General features: G+C 64.3%; 1 protein-coding gene across 2 annotated transcripts; it reads left to right on the plus strand.

The window, feature by feature from the left end:
- Nucleotides 1-256: 256 nt before the first annotated feature.
- STX1A (syntaxin 1A) lies at nt 257-16,782 on the plus strand. 2 transcript variants are annotated; one of them, XR_006605228.1, is made up of 10 exons: nt 257-365; nt 8,397-8,474; nt 8,679-8,778; nt 11,417-11,491; nt 12,173-12,246; nt 12,345-12,453; nt 12,547-12,620; nt 13,400-13,537; nt 14,902-15,076; nt 15,369-16,782. XR_006605228.1 is itself a non-coding variant. In XM_045074956.1 (10 exons), the coding sequence occupies exons 1-10, from the start codon at nt 336-338 to the stop codon at nt 15,444-15,446; spliced, it is 867 nt and encodes a 288-aa protein (XP_044930891.1). In that variant the 5' UTR covers nt 257-335; the 3' UTR covers nt 15,447-16,782. The 2 variants fall into 2 exon arrangements, 1 of the variants encoding a protein (XP_044930891.1); XM_045074956.1 differs by having other exon boundaries at nt 14,966-15,076.
- Nucleotides 16,783-17,352: the final 570 nt, after the last annotated feature.

A 17,352-nucleotide genomic window follows, 5' to 3' on the forward strand; every position in this document is an offset into this window, starting at 1 on the left:
GGCGAAGATCCAGGGTCCAGAACGAGGGCGGAGCTGCTGGGCGGCTGAGCGCAGAGAGGGAGCGGGGGCTCCGGGGGCCCCATGCCTGGCAGGGATCACGCGGCGTGGGGCACGCGGGGGCACGGGGTCCCCCGGCTCCGACCCCGCTGCGGGCGCCGGGAGCCGCCGGGGCGGGGCGGGGCCGGGGGCGGCGGCTGGGCGGGGCCGGGCTGGGGGCTGGGCCGGGGTCCCGGGGGCCGGGGCGGGGCCGCGCTGGCGCTGCGCAGCCGCGGGGCGGCCGCCGCGCATGCGGGGCTCACACGGCTGCAGCCGGCGCCGCTGCCACTCCCGGGAGCATGAAGGACCGAACCCAGGAGCTCCGCACGGTGAGTCCGGCCCCCGCGCGCCGCCGCTCGCCGCCCGCGCCCCGCGCGCCGGCCGCTCCCCTCGTGGCCTCGGCGGCCACCCGGCGACAGCCCCCTGCGTCCCCGGCCGGGCGGGAGGGCGCGGCGCGGAGCCCGGGACCCCGACCCCCCTCCGGGTCCCGCCCCTCGGACCCACTGGCGGCCACGGGCTCGCGTGAGCTCGGCGCCGTGGGCCCGCGGGCTGGCGGCCGCAGCCCCGGGTCCCGGATAAACTTTCCCGCGCCCCCTTGTTTTGGGGGGTCGGAGGGCTATTACCGGATATCCGCGGCGGGACGGAAGGCTGACCTCGCCCGCGGCCCGCGGAGCTGGTCGCGTCTCTGTCTCCCCGCCCCACCCCCCGTAGTGCCGCATCACTGACCCTCCTGTCCCCCCGCACAGGTGGGGGCAGAGGGCGGGACCGCAGTGGCAAGGGGCCGGGGGCGGTCCCCTGCCCAGAGCCCAGCGGCGGGGCGCGCTGCGGAAACCGGGCCGCCGGGTGGGGCCGGGCCCCTCGGGCGGGCGCTGTCCCGCGGGGCGCCCCGCCGCCTCCGTCACCTGTAGCTCCCATCACCTGTGGCTCCCCACCCCCGTCGCGCTCGGGGGTAGGTGCCCGCCCCGGTCCCTGAGGGGTCGGATTCGCCCCCGGTCCACCTCGCTGGCTTCCCGGCAGCCCCGGCCCGCGGCGTTTTGAGATCTTCCGGGGTTCCCTGGTCTGAGTCCAGCCTGAACCTATTTTTCCACCTGTGTCTGGGCCCCCGGGGTGTGGCTCCTGGGGCGGGGTTTGGGGGAAGTAAGAGGATGCGCAAAGGCTCTGACCAGACAGAGCCCACCCCTGACTGAGACCCCTGCCGCCTGCTCCTCACTCACCCCTACCCCCTCACCCCTGTCTCCCCTGGACTCTGACATTTATGAGGACGTTCTCACCCTCTGCCCCTTACAGATGGCAAGCCTGGGGGCATGTGGGGGCATTGAAGGAAATGAAGCCTGCCTGTGGGGAGGGGGGCATCAGGACTTTAGACCAAGCTGACTCTTGTCGGATCCCCTAGCTGACCACCATGCTGGCTGGCAGGTGCCCTGTCCACAGTGCTGATCTGGGGTGGGGGTGGGGCAGCTAGCTCACTGGCTCCTCTGAGCCCTCCCTCTGCTGCCCAACTCGGAGCCAGAGACCGAGGTCCTCATATGGAAAGTTTCAAGTGTACTTTGGGTTTTTGAGCCCCTGGCTTGACCTGTCTGTCCAGAGGCTCGCTGCATTTGTGCCCCATCTCTTCCATTGTACCACTCTTGTCTCCTAGGCAGCTGGAGCTGGGACCTGTACTCTCCTGCCTCCATCTCCCCCCTTGCTCTGGCTCAGACCCCCCCCCCCACCCTCCCAACAGACCTTTTATTCCTGGCCAAATGCCCAACTCCCAGGGTAAACCTCAGGAGGTTTCAAAGGAAGAAGATGGTCCCTCATGTCATATATGATGTCTAAACACTTCCCCCGCCAGCCCTTGCGGTTGCCCTCAAGCTTCCTGTGCTGTGTTGAGTCAGAAAGAATGTTATCTCGGCGATGAGTGGCTTTGCGGTGCACTGGCTGATGTTCGGGCGCCTGGTGGGTCAGACGGGAGTGTATGTGGGGACCAAGTGGTCAGGGGAACACAGTCCTTTACATGTGACAGGCTATCCGGCGTATCAGCGGTCCCCTCTCCTAAAGGGGAAACTGAGGCATAAGAGAGCAAATGGCACGCCTGGTAGCTCAAAAGGGACAGTAGAAAGGGGTTTTGTCCCAAAGACAGTCAGACTTAGGCCTGGCTGGGACTGGAGGCCCATGCGCGGGGCACGGGTTGTAGGGAGCTTGAACCCAGGACTGTTGCTCTGGGGTGTGTCTCCGCGACTCCCTCACCCCCATCCCCACACATATATACATAAACAGTAGCCTTGGGGCTCCCTTAGATGGCGAGGCCTGGCTTCTTCTCTAGACCCCACCCCGCAGGCATTCAGAGCCAGTGAAGGCTGCTGTCCTCATTGGCAGTTGGTCCTGCCCCCTGGGGGTTTCCGGCAGCCCCCAGGAGCCCACACAGGGTGGGGTCCTAGGCAAGTGCGGGGGGGGGGGGGGGGGGGGACCTCTCATTCCCACAAGTCTCCCTCTGGGCCTTGGGTTCCCACCTGTGAAAGGAGAGATAAGAAAACCTAGAGCCCAGTGTCTCAAGGCAAGGGGTGGTCCCCCGAGTCTGACTCCATATTTAAGAGAGACCTTGAACCCCAGGAGTCAGAATCCCCAGGAACCGAGAGGCCGGCGTACAGGCTGGGCTGGACAGAGGTGGTGCTCGGGCCGGTGACTTGCAGCCCCGCCAGCCTCCCTCCCGCCTCCCGCTCCTCATTCCACATCCAACGCCACCACATTTGGAAGGAAAGCAAAGGGAGCTTATTTATAAAAGTCACACTTGGGGAAGGAGCTGGCGCATTTCCTCAGCGCTCTGCAGGCCGGGCACAGCCCTCCAGCCGTCGCCAGCAGCCTCTCCTCACGCAGCTTATCCTGCGGTTGTGCACACGGAGCGAAGGGATCATCGGGGGCCCTCAGAGATCAGAAGGGCCACCCCGGGGTCTCAGAGGGGCAAGGACTAGCCCAGGGTCACAGAACCAGAGAGACTTAGGGCAAGATGCCCCCCACCGGGCAGCCCTACCTGGCATGCTGCTGCCTCCTTCCCCCCTATTCGGAGGCCTTCCTGGTTTTCTTTCTGCGATCTGGGAGCTCACCCACCCTTCCCGGGGTCCAGGAGGGGGTTTACCTTCGTGCTGAGCCCCATGCAGGACCTGGGGCCTGCCGCAGGAGCCAGAGGGCAGAGAGGAGGGAGCGCGGGGGCCGCCAGACCCCGGAAGAAGGGAACCTAGGGTGGCCCAGAGGGAGTTGGATAGAACTGGGGGGAGGGATCCACGTGAGTAAAGGCAGAGAGGCTGGAATGCCCATCCAGGAGAGGATGGGGGGTGGTCTGATGCCTGCTCACGGCGGTGGGGGGGCGCAGGCCTGGGTGGGGAAGCCCACCCGTTCCCGCGTTCTCTCTCGCTGAGAGAAAAGAGACTGGGGGTCCTGGGCAACACCAGGCAGGTTCTTGCCTTAATCCCTCTTGCCCGTTTCACCCTACAGTGCACCTGGCCCGACCAGCCTTGCAGCGTGGAAGACTAGGGATGAAGAGTAGGCTTCCTCCCTCCCCTTAGCTCCCTGGGGTTTCCCAGAAGAAACAGTGGGTTTCTCTTCCAGAAGAAACCTGGGGTGCAGCCAGAATGATCTTCAGGGATGATCTAGTCTTTCCTCTTTCGCAGATAGGAAAAGTGAGGTCTGGAAGGGGCCAGGGGTTTATCGAAGGTCCTATGGTGTGTTGTGGTTTGGGGCAGGAGGGTAGTGCGGGACGGAAGCCGGCTCCTGTCCAGGTGGAGGCTGCCTCCTGCAGCTGCCCCGGGGCCCCCGCTCAGGGGCAAGGATCTGGAGGTGAAAGGCAGACACCAGGTGGGGAGGGGGCGGAGGGATCAGATGGGGGTGGGGGGAGCCCCTCTTTCCTGGAGTCCCGGTTTGGCCTCACATGCCCCTGACTCAGCGCTGGGTCTCTCTGCTCTAGTGGTATTGACTTCGTCCGTCATCAAAAACAAGAAGGGGAAAAAAACGAGCCCTCGAGGCAGACAGCAGCCAACTCCTGCTCCAGAGGAATGAATCAACACAGGGGCTGGCCTCCCGACAGCCATCCCCAGGGACGGGCCTGGAGGCTGCTGGCCTCCAGCCTCTTAGAGGAATCACACTTCTGTTTCCAGGAAGGTATCCCGGAATCCTGGGCCTCCGCCAGCAGAGACCACCGGGGCTGTCTGGCCTCCTCTGGAAGTGCAGGGCTTCTGGCCAGGGCGGCCTTCATCCTGGATGGCTTGTCCCAGAGGCCTCACGAGGCCAGAGCCTATCAGAGAGGAGAAAGATCAGACCACTGGTTCTCAACCCCGGGGTGGGGGGCTTTTTAAAAACTTAGCCTTACCAGCCCCAAACCCCTAAATTCTGATTCCGTCTCTCTGGGTAGAATCTTGGAAGCTGGGTTTTGGGTTTTGGGGTTTTTTTTTTAAGCCTTCCAAGGGATCATGGTGCTGGACCAGGGTTAAGACCTAGTGAAAAGGACACCGCAACAAGTCAAATGTTGGAGGAAGAGGAAGAAAGTAGATGTACCTGGTTTCTGATCTGGGGGGACCCTTGGGAATGGGGGGTTTCAGAGGAGGAGCTCAGGAGAATGAGGCAGAACCTAGTTTGGGCCAGATGGCTGGTAGGTTGCTCAGATGATGACGGGCTAGGTTTGTCCTGAAGATGCTTGCCGCCCCACCAGGTCCAGCTGCCACCTCAAGTCCCCAGTCCAGGCCAGCCCTCTTTCTGGTGCTGTGACTGTCACTCACAGAGGGCGAGCAGGTTTTCAAGGGAGCTGGGCTCCTCAGGATTCTAAACCATCTGGGTGCTCCCTTGGTGCGTGTCAGTGATGCCCGCCCTGAACACCCCCAGGACACGAGGACATGCCAGCCCAGTTCCTACTTCGCTTTGGGTCCAAGTGTGTCTGGGCTTGGGGCTTGTCATTTATTTAGATTCCAGTGAAACTTGGCTGGGATCTTAGTTAATCTGGGCGATGTCTCTAGAAAGGTGCCACAGGGCTCCGGCTTAGATACGGACGAGGTTGCAGGGAGCCCCAGAGTCATGAGCCATCAGATTCTCACCTACTGGAACAAGGATCAGAACAAATGAAGACATTAAGCAAAAAAAGTCCTTCCCTTGAGCCTAAAATCCAACCAAGTAGACAGGGGTGGGTAAGGGCTTGGGGCTTTTCTGGCCAGGAAGTGCTGTATGATCACTTATACTGATCTCTGGTTGCATTAATGAAGGTAGACCACATAAAAAGAGGGAGGGGATGGGTCAGCTCTTTGGTACCGCTTAGACCACCATGAACAACAGATTGAGTTTATATCATGTACCGCAGAAGAAGAGAGAGGCTGAACCAAACAAGTCTGGGGCAGGGGTTGCAACTTAATTTAGGGTCCCAGGAGGGATGTGAGGGGAAGGGAATGGTCAGCTTGAGGAGGAGAACCCAGGGAAGGTGTGGATGCTGCCGTCAGATCTCTGGCAAGTCCAGCCAAGGGAAAGGGCACCAACAGGTTCTTCATGGCTTAGGGCCACAAGAAAGGGACAGTTGGGGCAGCCCAAGGTAGGCAGAGCTGCCTGGGGAAGTCTCGTGAGCTCACCATCACAGGAGGTATGCAAGCTGAGGCCAAGATGGCTTTTCATTGCGTGGCTGTGGTTCCAGTCGAGATGTGAACAGTGTGTGGGGAACCAGAGGAGCGAGATACTGACCTGGGGGAGGCTTCTGGAAGGAGGTGGCATGGAAGGATGGCAGGAGTGTCTGCTCCGTGGAATCAGCATTCCAGGCGGAGGGAATTGCACTGGGGCGGGGAAGACAGCGGGTAGGTTGTGGAGGCAGGGAGGTGGTTTAGGTGGGGTGTACCAGGGTCTGGTTTCAGGCTGCGCCAGCGAGGTGGCGAGGGGCAGTGGGTACAAAGTCCTGTGGAGGAGGAAGCTCCAGGACGTGGTAAGGAAGGGGTCCCCACGGAGAATCCCCTCCAGGTTTTGCTTGGAGTCACCACTGCTGTGACCCGGGCTGCGAATTCAGGCCCTCAGTCCTCCGAGTGGCTTTGGGGCCAATCCGAGTGCCATCTTCGGGGAGTAGCCCAGCCTGGGAGCCCCAGTCAGGCCGTGGCCCCTGGTGTCGCCTTCCTCAGCTCTGCCCTTATGGCCTGGGGGTCGGGCGGAGAGTGTGAGCGGCCTTCCTGCCAACCTTGTGTGGGAGAAACTCCCCGACTCCAGCTGCCAGATTTCTGGGGAGGCCCAGGAGGGGGCAGGTCGGAGCTGCTGGATGCTGGAGAAGATCCATCCTTGTTTGACGGACGGGCGGGCAAGCCGAGGCCCAGGCCGAGCAGCGGCCCAGATCCCAGGGGTCTCTGGAAACTCTGATGCCCTTGTCTTTGGCCCTCGCTGGTCATTACTGTTCTTGGGAGAGGTCCTGGAACGTTCTCCTTCTGTCCTGTCCTGTCCATCCCTCTGCTTCTCTAGATGCCAGGAAAGACAGACAGGGCAGGCCGCCGAAGGGCAGGAGTTCTGGGGCCACCTCCCAACCTAGCAGGCTGCCCCGGAGGGGGACCTGGGCTCCTCCAGACTGCACTCTGCCTCGGTTTCCCTAAGGAGTGCTCCTCTAGCTTAGGTCCTGCTCCTGGCAGGGTTCAAAAGTGTGGAAACGGCTTCTAGATTCTCTTTGTCTATAGGTGGGCTTGGCTGGGGGGAGGGGGCCACCTGGTAGCAGCCACAGGCACTTGTGGGAGCAAGGATTTATTTTAGCTGCTGGGGGAGGAGGTGTGATCTCCTGATGAGGGGGCCTGTGAGAGCCGCCTCTGCCTCCGTAAAGCTCCCAGCCAACCCCTCTGCTGTCTGGTCCCTCTCTGGGGGGGCAGTGGGACCCCAGGAGCCCCAGGGGCCCAGCCCTTTACGGAACATGCGGTGCCTTCCCACCTTCCTCAACCTGCTGTCCCTGCGGCCAGGCGTCCCTGTCCCCACCGCACACAGGAGCAAACAGACTCAGAGGGCACGTCCCTCAGCCAGTCCCTGTCTGTGCTGGGCGCAGAACCTGGGTCCCTCCGCAGCAGGCCAGCTGGGCCCAGCCTCCGGGTCCACCAGCTTCCCCATCCCTCAACCGCTGCCTGGTCCTTGACCTGGACCCTGACACAAGAGAGACCAAGGTGAAGGCCAGTGCTGAGCCTGCTCGCACCTCCTCCCATGGGTGCCGGGACCTGAAGGGCTGTGATCAAGCCCGATAACCCCAGCGCGAGGGGGCCCCTGGCCTTGGCCGTGGAGAGGGACGTGCCCTGGCCAGCAGAGCGGGCTGCCCCTGGCGATTCGGAGGCGTGTAAGGCGGACAGGGGCGAGCGCGGCCGGCACACTGGGAGTCACAGGTGTAATTACTCAGCCCCATTGTGGGTGGCTTTTGTCCGGCCGCCTCCAGGGTGGCGGGGTGGGGCCTAGGGCAGGCCCCCAGCCAAGCGACATGACTGGCCTCTCGGGCTGGGGGGGCCCAGCTCTGGGCCTGAAGGGAAGGAGGATGGAGGTCCGATGTCACGCGCGGCGGGGAGAGCTGGGTTCCCAGGCCTGCTTCAGGCACTGTGGGACGGCGCCGCAGTCTGAGCCCGCCTGCCTTCTCCGAGGCAGGTATGGATGGCCTGGCACCCAGGCTGCCCACGCCTGGATTGCCCCCCACACCCCCCACCCCCTGCCAGAAAGGAGCTTGGGAACTTTGGGCTCCATCCTACTTAAAACCACTGGGGAAGGGGGGGTGCACCTGGGTGGCTCAGTGGGTTAAGCCTCTGCCTTCAGCTCAGGTCATGATCTCAGGGTCCTGGGATCGCATCCCGCGTCGGGCTCTCTGCTCAGCGGGGAGCCTGCTTCCTCCTCTCTCTCTGCCTGCTTCTCTGCCTACTTGTGATCTGTCAGATAAATAAATAAAATCTTTTAAAAAAACCCAACCTGTCGGGACTAGGAAGTAGAGAAGGCCAGCTTCTAGGCAGCGTGTCCCAGGCAAGGTCCGTGAGTTGGGGCCGCTGGCCAGGGGGCCAAGCGTTTCCAGCTGCCCCCTAGGGTGAGGGCCCCGGTTCTGTGGGAAAGGGGCAAGCAGCTGGGCAGGGGAAGGAGTCCTTGGCCTAGAGGTAGAGACTGGGCCCTGTCACCAACTTGACAGGCAGGGCCTCTGTCCTTACGCTGGGGCCTCAGGGGTCCTCCAGGTCTCACTGTGGCTGGGAGCTGGGGCACAGCCAGACCTTGTCCCTGCCAAGAGAACAGAGCACAGAGGGCGGCAGTCAGGGCCCCGGAGCCGAGCCCGCCAGCCTCCTGCATATGATGCCGGGCAGTTTGCAGTCCCAGGCCCGGCGGGACCCCATGGGGCCGCCGCCGTTCCACTCACGTGCGCACACCCCGCACAGGCCAAGGACAGCGATGATGACGACGATGTCACTGTCACAGTGGACCGGGACGGCTTCATGGATGAGTTCTTCGAACAGGTGGGAGCCAGCACACCCCACGCCCTCGAGTACACCGGGAGACCTTGGAGGCGGGGGGGGGGGGACACCCACGTCACACCCCCCACCCCTACCCGAAGCCTGGTCCAGCCCCTCTGAACCTGACCGCCAGCCTCAGTCTGGTCCAGCCCCGGGGCCCACGAGCGCCCTCCCTGGTCTCCTCCTGACCGAGGCCCCGGCGCACAGGTGGAGGAGATCCGAGGCTTCATCGACAAGATCTCGGAGAACGTGGAGGAGGTGAAGCGGAAGCACAGCGCCATCCTGGCCTCCCCCAACCCCGACGAGAGTGAGTGTGAGGGACCCAGGCAGCGGGGGGTCTGGGGGGCCGGGAGGGGGCGGCGTCCTGCCGGGGAGGGGCTCCTGGATCCCCAGCACCCGCACTGCTGGGCCTGCCCGGCGCGTGGAGGGCCCCGTGGAAAGCTCCAGGGAACGCAGCTGGCCCAGGGCAGGGGTCAGTGCCCAGTATCCCCCGCTGGCCCCGGGTCTCCACCCAGGCTAGCATGGGTGGACCGACCTTGGGCCAGGTAAGCTAGGTCAGGGGGTGCTGCCCGGCTCAAAAGGAAGCCTCTCTGCCCAGCCCCTCCCCTTCGCAAGCCTCCCGGGGGAGCAGATGGCCGCGCTGAGCCTCAGCGCCGTGGGAGGGCGAGCCGGCCAAGCGGGAGGAGCTTCCGGAAGGAGCTAGCAGCCCTGGCACCTGGCCACTGGTACCCCGGAGCCGGGCCTTCCCAGGGCTCCAGGAAGTCACCTTCCTCCTGCACACGGGGAGCCTCTGTGTGTCTGCATTGTACTCTGTCCCCAGACATGCCCCCCAACCCTCCTGTCGCCGTTCCTGGCGAGGTATTGGTGACTGCCTAGCCCTGTGCCGGGCTGACGGCACGCAGGTCCCAGGTGCCTTCCCCGCGGCCCTGGGGAGGCAGTGACAGTGTGGGCGCGCAGGCCTGTGACCTGAGCGGGTGTGCTCTGCTCCTGCCGGCTGGCCTCCTTCCCACCCCCCTCCAGCCCAGGGGGCCCCAAGAATGCAAGGGGGAGGGTCCCGGCCCTGGATGGCCCACAGGAAGCCCTTAGGGCTGGGTTTGCGTGTGGCCTCCTGCTGCGTCTCCCTATCCCTGACCCCTCGGCCCCCCCTGCAGGCATCCTCAAGCCCCCAGAAGAAATCTCTCCGCAGCCCCCAGAGTGCACTGGAACTGGAGGCCAGGGCCAAGCCGAGCTGGCCCAGGCCCTTAGAAAGCGATATGAGTCTGCTGGGAGCCAGGAGCCTGCCCCAGGAATGGGTGGGAAGGAGACGGGGCCCCTCCAAGCCAGGGCCCGAGTTCAGTGTGGCCGTCGCGCGCTGCCCCTCTCCCCAGAGACTTGTCTCAGGTAGCAACGTGTGACGTCCTACGTCTTCACACACGCGTGTGTGAGTCTGGGTGTGTCCCCGTGTGGGTCCCTCCTGCTGAGGGCCGGAAGGGGGCTGACAACCGGTGCAGAGTGCTGCAAAGAGCTGCGGCCCTCCCCTGCTGGTGGACAGGCCGAGTGTGGGGCCACAGAGACGCCAGTTCCTTCCTCTTGTCGCACCTTCTGCACAAGGTGTCCCCACGTCAGTCAGTAGCAACCGGCTCGGAACTGCCACTGTGAGCCAAGCAGTCAGGACTGGCCGGCGGTCACTGATGAGGGCAGGGGGCTCCCCGGTAAGGCTTCCAGACCAGAGGGAGCAGTTTCCGGGGAAGGACAGCAGCGAGGGGGCGGCTTTCCCCGGGCCGAGGCCTGCTCTGCCTTCCCTGGGGGCTGCCATCTGGGCTGGGCTGTTTTGGGTCTGAGCAAAAGAGGCAGAGACATCAGAGCAGCTGATAACCAAGTTTCCTTTGTTTGTAAGAAAGAGGCGCCTCCTCCACTCCCTGAAGTCCCCTACCTCACGACCTACTTAGGAGGTACCCCCCAACGGATCAACTGCTGTAAATGCTCCTCCCCCGCCCCCAGGAGGGGCCCAGCCCCAGAGGAAACTAAGGCTCCCTCAGGAGCTCCGTGGTTTCTCCAGGAAGTCCGAGTCCCGGGGTTGCCCGGAGGCTGGGGGCGCTGTCACCAACACCCCAGAGGGAAGCAGCCACCTGGCCCCACTCGGCCAGCCTGCCACTTGCGGGGGGTGGAGCAAGCTGGGAACCCCCAGGGCTTCTGCCAGCTTTAGAGAGAGGTTCCAGTCGGAGCAAGGGCCAGAAACACTAGGCTGTGGCCTTCCCCCAGCGTCACTGTCACAGGACTGGCCACCTGCTGCCCCAGGGCTAACCATGTGCCAGGGGGCTGGCCTCTCTGAGCCTCTCTCCGCCAGCTCCGTCCAGGCCTGGTGCCTCGTGCCCCCAGCCGCCCATTGGGCATCCAGCGCTTGCTCTCCTCTGAGCTCAGCACCTGGGAAAGGGCACCCAGTAGAAGGTCTGCCCCACTTAGGGGGCTCCGTTGACGGGGGCTTGCTTCAGCCTCCCCGGCCCCTGGCTCTGTCCCCCTACTGGCTGGACATCTGGCCCCCCTGGCCCCCCAGAGCTACCAGGTAACTCTAGGTGAGCCCGCAGCGCCCCCCCCCCCTTTCGACTCAGGCAAGCATCAAGTCAGTGTTCCCCAGCGCCAACTCCAGCATCGCCAGCTGCTCCACAATTATTTCTGCCTTAAATTTAGACCCATCTGTTATCTGCAGGGGGTGGCAGAGCCAGTGAAGGAGGAGGGGAGGCTCCTTGGAAGGCAGCACGGAGGGGGTGAGGCTGCAGCTGGCGTGGTCCCGGCCCAGCAGCAGAGGGGCAGGCAGAGCCTTAGCCGGGGCCAGGGGGGAGACCCGGGACCCAGGGTCTGCCCGGAGCCCCGCGACGGAGCCCCCTGTGCCAGGGGCTGAGCCTGACTGTCAGGCAGCAGTGGGGGCGCCCCGGGGCATCTACCCTCTGCCCCTTCCACCTCCCCAGAGACGAAGGAGGAGCTGGAGGAGCTCATGTCCGACATAAAGAAGACCGCAAACAAAGTTCGCTCCAAGTTAAAGAGTGAGTCCGGGCTCCACCCGGGCCCTGGCTGGAGGTGGGGGGCGCGCCGGGCCCACTCCCTCTGCGTCCCACGGGTCTCCCCAGCTCGGAGCGGGCCGTTGGGTCTCGCTTTCCTTCATGAGGGTGCACTGCTACCTGGTAAGGCTTGTTTGCACCGGGCTTCACTCTGGGAATGTCCCCACTTAAGCTAAAGAGGGTTCAAGGTATGGCCAGCACCGCGTTTGTGGGAGTGCAGAGGTGCACGGGCGCAGGGACCAAGGGCCTGCAGCTTGGGGCCACCAGGTCCTCCCCGGCTGGCCCTTCCTTCCTGAGCAGAAGGCAGGGTGGGCCTGAGCTGCCAGACCTAGTGCGTGGTAGGCACACACATACACGCTCACGCACACACACACACACACACACACAGCTTGCAGTGTGCCTGAGGCCTCACGGGTGTGCATATGTGCACACGCCGAAACCCGCAGCGCGCCCGGATGGGCCCCTGGCGACCCTTCCCCAGTGTCTGGTGCGTCCTGTTCCTTTGCTTCCCGTGACCACTGCCCCCACGCCCAGTCCACACTAGACCCTCCCCAGGGGAGGTCTGGAGCAGATCCTGGGTGTGTGGGTCCAAGAGGGAGAAGACAGTGGCGAGGCAGACAGGTCGTGGCTCAGCGTCCCCCGCCCCCCCCCGCCCCGTCCGCCCAGGCATCGAGCAGAGCATCGAGCAGGAGGAAGGCCTCAACCGCTCATCCGCGGACCTGAGGATCCGAAAGACACAGGTGCTGCTGGGGGTGTCCGGGGTGGGCTGGTGGGCGCTGGACGCCCTGGGGCTCTGTGGAGCTGGGCCTGACACCTGCATTCCCACGTCACGCCCTAGCACTCCACGCTGTCCCGCAAGTTTGTGGAGGTCATGTCTGAGTACAACGCCACGCAGTCTGACTACCGTGAGCGCTGCAAGGGGCGCATCCAGAGGCAGCTGGAGATCAGTGAGCTCGCGGGGTGGGGTGGGGTGGGGTGGGGGGCAGGGCTGGGGCCGAACCCTGCGGGTGTGCAGGGCTCAGTGCGATCCCTGCTTGCAGCCGGCCGGACCACGACCAGCGAGGAGCTGGAGGACATGCTGGAGAGTGGAAACCCAGCCATCTTTGCTTCCGGGGTGAGTGTAAGCCACCCACCGCCACCGCCAGCCCACCGCACCCCGGCAGGGACCCCTGGTGTGTGTGCCCAAGCTGGGCCTGGGCTGACTGTGGACACAGCCACCTTGAGAGGCCAGTTTCAGGGATGGCAGAGTCCCAGAGGAAAAGGGCCCGGACTGAGGCCACACGGATCTTAGTGGCACAGGTAGAATGAAGACCACCGTCTCCTGGTTCCTCAGTCCAGGGAAGTGGGTCCCCTTCCTTGCTTCTCTGGTTTGCCCCTGGCCAGAGGCTCCTTCCACCGTCCTCAGGGCCTTGTTCCTCCTCCTGGGAGACATCGTGCCCTTGGCCAGCTCTACATTTAAGTGACACTTGAGCAAGGGGCTTCCCGAAGGAGGCGGCCTGCAGAGTGGAAGGCAGCTAGGGGCTGTGGGTTCCAGGAGAGAAGGCAGGAGTAGTTGCCCTCTGGGAGGCTGGCTGGAGGGCGGGGGCGGGGGGAGGGAGAGAGGAGGTTCAAGGCCTGGGTCCTCGTGGGCTGTCACCTTGGCCTCCCTACAAGGCTGCTGAGCAGTGACTCTGTGGTGGGCACAGGGGGCTTCACGTTAACACTGAGACGTCCGTCCCAGAGAGATCCAGTAACAGCTAATAGGAACCGAGCGGGAAGTGGCGGAGCGCTGTGGCTGGGAGGGAGCAGTCACGGTCCCCCATCCCTGCTGCTGTTCTGGCCGAGGCCCCCTGCCCTGCCCGAGGCCCGACGCGGCAGGTTCCCAGGTCACAGCCCACTGCTCCCACCCTCTAGATCATCATGGACTCCAGCATCTCAAAGCAGGCCCTGAGCGAGATTGAGACACGGCACAGTGAGATCATCAAGCTGGAGAACAGCATCCGGGAGCTGCACGACATGTTCATGGACATGGCCATGCTTGTGGAGAGCCAGGTGAGAGCCCGGGCCCGGGGCCCTCGGCCCGCCAGCCCCCCGCAGCCCCCAGGGCTGCACTAACCCCCACCCTTTCTGCCTGACACGCTGCCCTGCCCGGGAGGGACCGAGTCTCCAGGTAACTCACCCACCCCCGCTGTTGAAACCACCTCTGGGGCTGGGCCCACCTGAAGGACCCTTGTCCTTTGCATGGCTCTGCTTGGCCCACCAGGCCCCGCATGGCCCCGCATGGGCCCCCACCCAGCCTTGTCCAACTCACCAGCCGTTTGTCTCGGAGGCACAGTTGACGGCTGCCTTCTCGGGAGCCGGAAGTACAGCAGCGACTAGGACAGCGGGGTCGGGGTGGGGGGGCGCTGCTTCCTGGAGCTAATGTCTGTGGGGTAGGAGGGCAGCAGAAGGGAGTGACGAATGGAATGTTCTCTGGTTGTGCCGGGTGTTCAGGAGAGGTTAGCAGGAGGCAGTGAGATTAAGCGGGGCTTCTCCAACTCGAAAACGCCCAGGAATCACTTGGAGGAGCTTGGAGGTTTCCTAGTCCCCATTCCCAGAGATTGGTAGGTTGGAGGGTGGCCGGAGAATTTGCATTTCTAACAGGCTGGAGGCTGTTGGTACTAGTCCCAGGGCCACACTTAAGGTAACACCGTAACGTCCCTGCGGTGGCTGCTTTGGATGGGGGTGGTCAGGGAAGGCCTCTCTGAGGAGGTGGCCTTTGAGCTTGGAAGACTTCCCGGGTGAGAAGAGCGGGACCAGCAGAGCCCAGTCCCGAGACTGGCAAGAGCCAGGCTCACTGAGGAGGTCGTGCAGCTGGAGCTCGGGGGGTAGTGAAGGTGAGGCAAACGGGGTGCTGGCTTTCTGGATTTCCCGAAGTGTGGGTGTGGTGTGAGCCGAGTCAGGAAGCCGGGAGGCCACCAGGAGGCTGCTGGGGCGGAGACCATGGCGACACCAGCAGGACACCGGCAGGGGCAGTGGACTCGGAGAGCGCGGCCGCTTGTCACGGCACCGCTGATGGTAGTCTCGGGCAGCATCCTGGTGGGAGCGGCCTTGGGGGGCTGCTGGGACCAGATTACGGGGCCCAGGAGGGCTAGGGGCGTAGGCAGGGATCCTTGGATGTTGAAGACCGAAGTCAGCCGGAGCGCAGTGGAACCTGCATGTCTGCGAGGAGGGAGCGGGACCCTGTCCCAGTACCTGCTGCCGCCCCTGCCTCCCCCGCCTCTCCCGGCCCCGGCTGAGCACCCTCTGCATGGTCTGTACCCCTTTGGCTGGAACTGCATGGCCCAGCCCCTCCCTGGGAGCCTGGCCTGAGGGGCACAGGTGACAGGCTGCACCCCATCCTTCTCACGCCCCCACTTTTCTTTCTCTGACCTCAGGGTGCTTCCCCAGAGCCCTGCCCTGAGGGGGGCCGGCTAGAGCTCACGGGCGCCGGCCCTGCAGGGAGAGATGATCGACAGGATTGAGTACAACGTGGAACATTCGGTGGACTACGTGGAGAGGGCCGTGTCTGACACCAAGAAGGCCGTCAAGTACCAGAGCAAGGCGCGCCGGGTCAGTAGCCCCCTCTGCCCCTCGGAGCCCTGGGGACCACCGCGGAGCCCTCCCCACTCTGCCTTGACCCCATCTCTGGGCTCTGACCGGACCCTGACCCCGAGGCCTTCAGCTCCCCACAGCCACTGCCTCCCTGGGTACATTCCAGGCGGCACCTTCCCCAGTTCCAATTCTGATCCTTGTCCCCGGGCCCCCCGTCCTCAGCCCCCCTTCAGGGACCCCTCTCCCTGGGTGCCCTGGCCCCGAGCCTCCCCTGAGTCTGAGGCTGCCCCTTCCCGCCCGCCCCGTGCAGAAGAAGATCATGATCATCATCTGCTGCGTGGTCCTGGGCATCGTCATCGCCTCCACCTTCGGAGGCATCTTCGGGTAGAAGCCACCCCACCCGCCGCTCCGCTTGGGACGGTCTGTCTGCCCTCGGGAGGCCCGCTGGCTGCCGCCGCCTTCTGGCTCAGAGCCCCTTCCTTCCCACCCGGTACCGCTCCTTTCTCGGCCGTAGGGCCCTCCGTACCCCCGCCCTGAGCCGTCGTGTGCATGATCTCTGTGCCCGTGTGTGTCTGTACCGAGGAGCCAGTGGGTGGGGGCAGGTCCGCAGGGAACAGACTCCGGCCCTGGCCCAGGCCGCCTCACCCCTCCTGGGTCAAGCTGCCCAGGGTAGCCATGCTCCCCTTCCCGTGCCGCCCGCAGTCCCAGTCCAGCCCAGGGTCTGCCCTCTCCTGGGACCAGGGTGCTCGGTGGACCCCCAACCTTGCCTCCTCCTCAACGGCCCATCCGCCCTGACCTCTGTACTCTCCAGCTGTCCCCCAAAGCCGAGCCCTCTGAGGGGTGGGGGCCAGCTGGCCACATGGTGCTGCTTTTCAGGTCAGGGGAGGGGTGGCCCTGAGAGACAGCCCAGCTCTAAGCCTCTAACAGCTCATCACTGCCAGGGAGGCTCAGGGTGTCGTGGCCAGGTGGCTTCAGGTGGCTTCTGGCTCGTCAAGACCAGGCTCCCTCCCCGGCCTAGGGGCACAGGCCAGCAGGTCTTGGCTGCCTCTTCCTCCCTTCCCACATTCCTACAGCCCCAGGAACAACCCCTCCGGGCTGTGCCTGACCCCAGGTAACATTCTGGAGAGGTCGTCCGGTGCCTGGTTTCCAGCACCCTTCGAGCTCGGGAGGCAGATGGGGCCCGCCGGGCCTCTGCCCTGGCCGGAGCCCACACCCTGCGCCAGCCACCGTCCCCGGCCGGCCTGTCAGGTTCTCAAGCCATCGTGTGTTGCATGTTTGGGACAGGGGTCCCTGCTCTCTTGTGCCCTGGAAAGTCAGACGTCACCTCAGGCTACAGTCACGTCCTGCCCTTGCTGTCCCCCCCACGGACATGCCACGTGGGTGTCTGGCGTCTGGGATGCAGGACTCGGCCGCCAGCCAGGGAGGCGGACCGCCCTCCTCCCCGTCTAGGGGCTTCTCCAGTCAGAATCGTGCCCCCACCCGAGAGCCCGCCCCCTCGCTGATTGGCTGGGAGTGTGCCTGCGAGTGCATGCGGCGGGGGCGGGGCCGCGGCCGGGCCCCGCCTCCCCTCAGCTCTGCTCCTGCCCAGTGACTGTGACCGCCGTCCGTGTTGCCTTCTTGAACAGCGACTTCCCTCCCCTCCTTCACCCCCTCACCAAAGGTCTTGGTACAACCAGCTGCCCATTTTGTGAAATTTTTATGTAGAATAAACATTTGTATCTGTACCCTGCCTCTGCTCTGGATCTGTCGCTGTCCCGGTCTTGGAACTTCTTCGGGCTCCGCGTGCAGAGCATGGACAGGAAGGAGGGACCCGGGCAGAGGATCCCCCGTCCTCCCTCCCCTTCGGCCTCCAGATCCTCGGGCCCCTCCGCCCCAGCCTGAACGTCTCCACTCCTGCTGGAAGCCTGATGCCCGCACTCTGTACTGCGGGCCCAGAGCTCTCCCCTCCCCTGCTTTTCCCAGAAGTCACAAGCAACCCAGAGCAAGACTTGCCTGCCCTCTGACCACTGGAAATCGGACAGGAGACAGGCCCCAAAGGCAACCACGTGCTGGGCCAGTCAGCAGTTGGTGCAGCTCAAGGCCAAGGTCAGCCCAGGCCATAGGCTGGATGATGCCTTTAACCGAGGGGCAGCCAGAAGCTGGGCGATGGCCTCAGGTCAGCGGGTCCCGCAGATCCGCTCATCCGGCCCTTCGTCCCCTCATCGGCCTGTGCTGGATCGGTAAGCGGCCTGAGATGGAGTCCTGTGTTCCCTGTACGCTTCCAAGTTCTTCAAGCCTCATTTGGACCCGGGGCA

Source organism: Mustela putorius, unplaced genomic scaffold (genome assembly GCF_011764305.1).
Source record: "Mustela putorius furo isolate JIRA1106 unplaced genomic scaffold, ASM1176430v1.1 tig00000139_pilon_pilon_pilon, whole genome shotgun sequence".
In the NCBI taxonomy this organism is placed as follows: domain Eukaryota; kingdom Metazoa; phylum Chordata; class Mammalia; order Carnivora; family Mustelidae; genus Mustela; species Mustela putorius.

What these genes read in the sequence shown, in the direction of transcription:
- STX1A (XM_045074956.1), top strand. Translation starts at nt 336, where the DNA reads ATGAAGGACCGAACCCAGGAGCTCCGCACG. An exon ending in TGAGGATCCGAAAGACACAG is followed by an intron (nt 12,247 to 12,344) that starts GTGCTGCTGGGG and finishes GTCACGCCCTAG; the next exon opens with CACTCCACGCTGTCCCGCAA. An exon ending in ACCAGAGCAAGGCGCGCCGG is followed by an intron (nt 15,077 to 15,368) that starts GTCAGTAGCCCC and finishes CGCCCCGTGCAG; the next exon opens with AAGAAGATCATGATCATCAT.